Here is a 7,975-nt window from a genome sequence, read left to right as displayed (position 1 = left end):
GTGTGTTTTTCTCTTTGTGCCACAGTCACCCCCACCCCTTTACATGCCCTTCCACTCCCCACCTCTGGTATGGTGGCAATAGGGTGCTGTCTCCTTCCTCTGACCTATACCCCCCTAATCAAGAAAGATCTTTAATATGCCCTTAATAAGTCATGTAGACTGGTAATAGTAGCACAGGTAGAAAGAGGAAGTGAAACTGGAGGCAACTGTAAAAGTCTAATCAGTGTGGGAGTCAGGCTCAATTAAATGAGACTATGTTTCCCATTTGCCTACTTTGATACCTGTATCTATACATACTTTGTTGTTCAGTCATGTCCGACTCTTCATGACCCCGTGGACCATAGCATACCAGGTCCTTCTGACCTAAGGGACATATCTTCCAGTGTCATCTCTTATAGCATTTAAATCCATGAGATTTTCTTGGCAAAGATACTGGAGTGGTCTGCCATTTTCTTCTCAAGTTTTATGCAGGTGGAGGGTAAATGACTGTCACATAGCTAGAGTCTGAGGTCAAATTTGAACTCCGGTCTTCCTGATTCCAGGCCTGGTGTACTCTACCTACTGTACCAGCTAGCTGTCCTAACAGCTTTTGCCTAATAAATGGCTATATTGTGACGATACTTCTTGTTGATGTTTGTCCTTCATTATCGACATCGAGGTGAGGTCATGACTTGCAGAAATTGAATTGAAGTGAGGGAGGGCTGTGCCAGGTCACCAACCTCACTCTCTCCTCCTGAGCCATCTGGGTCCAGTGGCAAGATATACATCAGGACGACTGAAGATGGCCCCAGATGTCTGAGGCAATTGGGGTTAAGTGACATGCCCAGGGTCACACAGCTAGTAAGTGTCTGAGGTGAGATTTGAACTCAGGTCCTCCCAACTTCACGGTCAGTGCTCTCTCCACTGCGCCACCTAGCTGCTGTGAAGATACTACACATGAGAGGGATTAGGCAAGAAGCAAAAGGGTTCCCAAGGCCATGATCAGAAAGGGAGAAATTCCGGATCCCATAGGATGCTACCATAGAAAGTTACCAGTGGCAAGATGCTAGGGAGTCTTCTACTCGGAGGTGCCTTGTAGCCATTTTGTCTTTTGTTGGAGCCCACATGCCTTGTGGCTTGGAGGTAATCCTGGGCTCCCAAAGGCCATGAAGTATAAGCCCTGGCAGGTCCTGACAATTAGTGAACTTGCTGCCAGTTTGGTCTCAGTGAGTGATGAATTTTTGTTTCCTAACTCTTAGATGTGATCCGCCTTTCATATGCGAAGTAACACCCAATTACCAAGAAATTACAGATCCTTGTCCCTGTGCTCAATTCAGGTATCATCTCCTGGCATCATGCCTTCCCCATTTCTATATGACTAGTGCCTTCTCCCTCTTAACAATACTTCCCGTTGATTCTTTACATGTCATATGCTCCTGCTAAAATGCGAACTTACTGAGGTCAGGGATTGTTTTATTTTTTCCTTTGCCCAATACCTAATAACAAAATGCCTGAACACAGTAGGCATTTCATGCTTATTGTTGAGAGGCATACGATCCATGCCATGGGAAGCGATAGTCCCAATATATCATGGCGTACTCAGACCACATATGGAAGAGTGTTCAGCTTTGGGCACCAGTTTAGGAAGGCTCTAAACCCCAGGTTAGAAACCCCTGCTCCAGGAAGAAAGATAAACCTTCAATTAAACAACTTTGTAATAAGTTAAATTAAAGGTTAAAAAAACCACAACAAAAACAACCCTGTAAAAGAAAATTAAATACATAGATTTATTATATCCCCACCCCCAAACTGCTATGGGTTTTGAGATTTAAAAATCAATTCCTTAGATTATGTAAATGAAGACAAGGAAACCCTGTTCCTGTCTGCCCATTCCTTACACGGCAACCTAAACAACTTCCATTGAGGCAAGCACCATCTTGTGGCAAAATTGTTGTACCGCATGAATAATCAAAATTAACAGCCTGACAGGATCAAGTTAAGGAATAGTTATGAATCATCTCTGTGCAGTGCTCCTAGGAGCCTAGCCTTAGAATTGAGAAGGCTGGGATTCCAGCTCCAAGCCTCAGTTTCCTCATCTTTAAAAGGGAGATGATTATGGCACCCATCTCACAGAGTGGTCAGGATCAAAATAAGGTACATAAAGTGTTTTGCAAATGCTAATATCCTATATAACTGTTAGCTATTGCTGTTATTATCCATCTTCTCCTCATTTTTTGGGATAGAATTCAAAGAGTAATGGGCCTAAGACAAGAACCTATTAATTTATTACTGCTCTTTAATATTATTCTTGCATTTCCTCTTAAGTCTTTTATATTTCATGGTATCATCACTGTCATAAGAAGAAACTGACAGACAGCGAAGCCCCCACCCGAATAAAGCGATATGGACGTCTGGATACAAAACAGAGGAAGGACTCCCACAGAAGCATTAACAATATCGATTACAGAGTCATTCAGAACTGGAGGGGACCTTTGGAGGCTATTCAGTCCAACCACCTTATTTTACAGAGGAGGTCACTGGAGCCCAGAGAGATTAAGGGGCTTCTCCAAAGAAGAACCTGAGGCAGGATTCAGCCAGGGCTTGGGACTCTAAGTCCTGCTACCTCTCCACTGCACCATGCTGCTTCAAACTTGAAAAAAGTCAGTGGAAGAAATCTTCAATCTTATAGTCACTTTCCACTCAATATGCTAAGCATTCATTATTATGTATTTTAAGGTACCCAATTTCAGACAGAATTTTGACTCTTTTCTTTGGTCCAAACTCTTTGCAACCCACTTCCTAATTTCACTACTTTGATGTATATATAAATTATATTCTCATAATTTAGCAATCTTTTCTTTCCACAGGACCACTTTTGCCTGACATCAGAATATAGGTGTCTGTATCGCCAAGCAGAATGATATAGAGAAAGGAGCCACAGAAAGATAAGTCTGTAAGCAGGAAAGGATCTCATTTCTACATGGAAAAACCTGTCATACCATCAAACTAAAATAACTTGTCACAATGTGTTTTAAAATTATACAACACTTAAAAATAAAAGTTGAATACTTCTTTTTCATGTTTTATAGATGATCAAATAAAATTCTTAGTCTAGAAAATGTTCAATAAACAGATAACATTTGAAATTGGGGTTTGGGTGTGGTGGGTAGAGGAGAAGGATATCTCTATGTGGAAAGAACAGTGGATTTCAAAAGTCAAAGGATCTGGGTTCCAATCCCCCTTTTACTACTTTCTATTTTCTGAACTGCATAACATCTCTGGGACTCGGTATATCTATACATTTCTATACATCTGGACGAGGGAGCTGGCATAGAAGACTCTTCCAACTCTAAATCCCATGATGTTTCTATGATGCCTTCTCGAGGAGGGAAGGGAGTCTGGATCTTTATTTCAGTGGCATAGGGAACACCCGATAGTGAGAGAACTCCTGCCATCAATAGGCTTAGAGAGTACCAATAATGAATAAAAGATACAGAAAGTAAAGACACTTACCCCAAATTGTAAATACTGAAAGAGGGAAATTGGTAAAGTTCCATCGGTTTTAGGGATAGAAAGGACTTTACAGGCCACTGCATCCAAACTTCCCATTTTAGAGATGAGTGAGTGGAAGCTTTCCCCAAATCACATAATAAGTGGCAGAGTAGGGACCTGAACCCACATCACTGACTCTACTAAATCTAGCTCTCTCTTCACTACACCACACTTGCTCCTTCTTGAATACTTTTATAAAAAAGGAAAGAAAGGTATTAGATTTGAGATTCCACAAAATCCTGCTGGATTTAAGTACTGCCTTTAAAAATATAAGCGAATTTTATAAAATTAGGGTTTATGTGGCTATTCCTCTTATTGTTGAGTAGTGATACTTGTCTTATTAAAAGATACAGCAAAGAAATCAATATGTTGGATTACAGAGAATTAATCCAAGGAATGTACATCATTTACAATGGTGAAACAAAAAAAGTTGAAATAAGAAAATCCAGACAGAAGTAGTTTAAAATAAGCACAGAGAAATAATGTATTATACTAACAAAAGGAGCCTCATGGATGCATACAAAACCATGCTGCCACTCAAGGTCATATATGGAGGTCCTCGTAGTTTTAAAAGAACACAGAACATTAAAAGTATTTTCATAGCCTTTTATTTAATGATAGCCAATTTCACTTTAAAGACAAATGGAAATTTATCCCATTACATTTTTGTTTTCTGATGCATGATCCAACTGAACAAGTTTTTCCAGGCAGTCTCGGAATGAATTACTTACTCCATCAAAAGAGAGGATACAATCTCATCTGGCCTCTGGCTGTTTGAAGGGGATCTGCCTAATGTCATGAAACTTCAAGACCACTATGTGCAACTCCTGCCTTATGAGTTTCACCCAAGTTGAGTTTATTCTCATAAAATGTTGACTACGTAAAAAATCATATTCAGATTTATAATTTCTCCCATACTATCAACTGCTCTCTTCCCCATGAAGCTTTGCTCTGTATCTCCATCACAGAACTTTAAAAACCAAAATCCAGAGTAAAGGCAATTATGCTTTCAAATCTGTATTATAAAGTTATATGTGTATAAGTCGCTCCAAGCAGAAAACATATATTTGAGTCTCCTTGCTCACTGAATTAATGCACTTACTTAAATGCCCATTAACTAATACTTAGAGAGCTTTTGAAGAACCTTAGAACACTGCTACTGAAATACAATGAAAAGCATACAAAACATAGAAAGAGGAAATTATAGGTAGAAATCCTGGGAATTTAGAACATAATACAAATAGTTATTTCCCTGAAAATATAGTGCAATTTTTTTAGTACAATACATTGATCATAGCAGGTGTTCAATTATTATTGCAGTGAAAAAGTTTTTATAACACATCCCAAAAGTCTATTAAGCTATTATTATGCTTAATTTTTATGGGACTAAAACGTGTGGTTAAAATGCAATGCATGAACTATTTACAGTGTTACAGTGTTTAAAAATAAAAGTATGATCATGTCGCAAGTCATTTCTATACTTACATAATGTGTATATGACACCACTGTACTCTGGATGGCTTATTTGGTAGACCCACACAGCTACAGCCTATACAATAATTTACAAAGATAAGTTTCTCCTTGCTCAGATAACTACTTGAAAATATAATCACATCAGCTATAAATAGTTCTTTACAAATTACTGTAAAACGTATTGAATTATCTGAATAGCCTAATGATTCCCAAAATAGGTTTACCATATGAATTAGTTCAAATAGTAAAGAGAGGGGTTTGTGCTTAAGGTGTATTTAATAGCACTGAAAGGCATATCCGAAAAAAAGCAAAATCGCCAAATGCTTCAAGTAAGAGGTTGCAGAATCAGTTTTTTGTCATAATTGGAAAAACCATTTAAACGGAAACTTCTCACAATCCCCTCAAGAAGGACACACACCCTCAGATGAAATGTACCCACAGAGAGTCACCTTAGATTTATAACGCAGCAAAAACCAACAGGAGATGCTCAATCCAACTTTGGTACCTATGCAGGCTGCTCTGGCCAGGCACAGATTTTCAGAAAATATTGACAAGAGCAGCACAGCGGTGACATTGACAATGAGGCTATAACAAGATTTTGTCCCAAATTGAAAACCAGTCCCTATTTTAGACAACTTCTTGAACAGAAAATATTTAGAAAATGCTTGGAAAGCTTATAAGTGTTTTTATCATATGTAATCTGAGGCCTACCAGAAAGATGTTTTCTTGGAAAAATAAACCTCTCTTAAATATGCTGAAATGGACCTGTGGCTGCATTGACATGAGTGTTCCTTGCGACAATGCAGTTCCTGACACATCCATGATTGCCCAGACTGTGCAACTCTTTTCCACATTCTTCCACAAGTTTGCCATGTGGTGAGTTTAAATATGTCTGAGACAAAATTTCATTTCCCAAATGAGGAAAAACTCTCACCTATGACTTTTTCTAAATGCATCATTTGCAATGGTAAAGAATTTGGCCATTATTTAAAACATCTTACGTCTGGAGACCTACACTAAGCAAGTTTGATTTTTATATTGGCATTAACACTAGCATCTTTTATATCTGTTTGCATTTTAGACAATGTAAAGTAACGTAAGCTGTTAGAATAAACTCGGAAAAAAATCTACTCCTAACTTTTTAACCCCTAATTCCAAACACTGATGCTTCGTTTAAATACATAAAGTAGATTGTATCCATAGCATTTAAGATGTAAACTACAGTTATATTAATAAAAACACTTAAAAAAACTAATTGCATTACATTTTTCTCAAAACCCTTCCTAGTATTCTGATGGCTGCAAGGAAACTGCATCTCCCTCCGATGGTGGACTATGAAAGGCACATGTTTAAGAGGTTAGGACTGCGCTAGTTCAAGCTTTATGTGGATGCAAAAAAACCAAACCAAAACAAAGAAAAACAGAGAAAAAAGAAAAACAAAAACAAAACCTCCAGAAAAATGTGCAAATCGGAAGCATTCAAAAATTCCTCTTTTAGGACCGGAGATCTAAACTAGCGCGGGGTTCTCCCTTTAAAAGGGAGTTTGAACGTGGGGCATCATTTGGGAGGTGGCTGCAGAGGAAGCCGAGGAGCCGGCAAGCTTGGCGGAGTTGGTCATTTTCATTTCTTCCAGCCTCTTCACATATTCATCCCGTAAAGCCAAGAGTTCCATGTAACGCTGCTCCACTGGGTTTGGCTGCTGGAGAGACACACACACACAAAAGGGGCATCCTTTACTTTGACCATATTGCAAAATGCCACTCGATTAACTGAATTTTCCTTGAAACCTTGAAATTGATCTATTTCAGCAAAGATAATCAAAGAGCAAAATTCCATTTCTCAATCTCCGTTTTTCCCCATTAACTGCAAATTCTGAAGATACTGATTATAAGATCAGGTGGCAGTTCAGCCAGCAGGTAACTGCACAAATATGTAGGTCCACCAGGCAGCTAGCAATGCTATTAAGAGTACACAAGGTCTCAAAAAAGCAAACTTCTCTTTGTTTTCCTTTTCATCTTTCCAGGACTGCTGTAGTGTAATGACATTTTGAAAATAATTAAACACGATTCAATCCCAAGTTGTTCAGCTTGCTACTATCTGCCAGAATGTTTTGTCTTTTTTTCTTAACCTAATCAGGACCTGACCATGTCCACCCTGAATCAAGAACACAAACAGTTGCAACCAAAGCAGTTGTCCTCCAAAGACAGTGTAAGAATCACTGGCAAGCTAAAGGTGAGTGGCTGGTGAGGGGCCAGGGGCTGATGCTCCTAATAGGACAAAATGGCTACTTTCGATTCCATTGGGGATATTCTGCTTCTAGTTAATGAGGATACTGAAAAAACTTCACTGGCACTCCATCAAAAGCACCATTAGTCTTCTGGTGAATGCTGCCCGAGGTTTTTTGTTTTTCTTTGTTTTGGGGGGTTGGGGAGAGAGAAGCTGATGCACTGAAGAGCCGCTGGCCATGCTGCAGTGGTTCCCACACCCCAATACTTTGAGAATCCCACACTGGAGTTTCTGCTTAGACCAGATTCCTTCTTTTCTCCACTTAAACACCGTGTGGTGCCCACACGCCACACACCCTTCAGGTGCTCCATCAATGTCTGTTTACCAGCTAGATCAGCACAGCTGCTGACTCCTTGGCTTCCTGACTAATCCCTAAGTGCAGTGCAGAATTGTGCCGCATTCACTTATGTTCAATTTTAAGGTCTTTTTCTCTCAACAAATCCTAAGAAAAAAGCGCAGAGCTCCTGGAAGTAAAGAAATGAGCACGCACCCCGATGGGGTAAATCATCCAGACAATTGACTTCTTTTATTCCTCTGTTGTCTTCCAAATGAAAATCTGCTCAAGAAAGGACTTTGCTATCCATCCAAGCTCAATTATATCCTCAAGTCTTCAATTACTCTAAGCTTATGTGAACAGAAGAGAAATGGATTCTACTCTCCCTTTCAAGATAGGTTTTCAAATGCA

General features: G+C 39.2%; 1 protein-coding gene across 2 annotated transcripts in view; it reads right to left on the bottom strand.

The window, feature by feature from the left end:
- Positions 1–4,123: 4,123 nt before the first annotated feature.
- Positions 4,124–7,975, bottom strand: part of MTM1 (myotubularin 1) — a 110,097-nt gene continuing 106,245 nt past the window's right edge. For both annotated transcript variants that reach the window (XM_043974301.1, XM_043974300.1), the window contains exon 15: positions 4,124–6,703. In XM_043974301.1, the coding sequence (XP_043830236.1) occupies positions 6,536–6,703 (168 nt within the window). In that variant the 3' untranslated portion in view covers positions 4,124–6,535. The remainder of the gene's footprint in view (positions 6,704–7,975) is intronic.

This window comes from Dromiciops gliroides, chromosome X (assembly GCF_019393635.1).
Source record: "Dromiciops gliroides isolate mDroGli1 chromosome X, mDroGli1.pri, whole genome shotgun sequence".
NCBI classification, from domain to species: Eukaryota; Metazoa; Chordata; class Mammalia; order Microbiotheria; family Microbiotheriidae; genus Dromiciops; species Dromiciops gliroides.
This window is presented reverse-complemented; position numbering and strand designations above follow the sequence as displayed.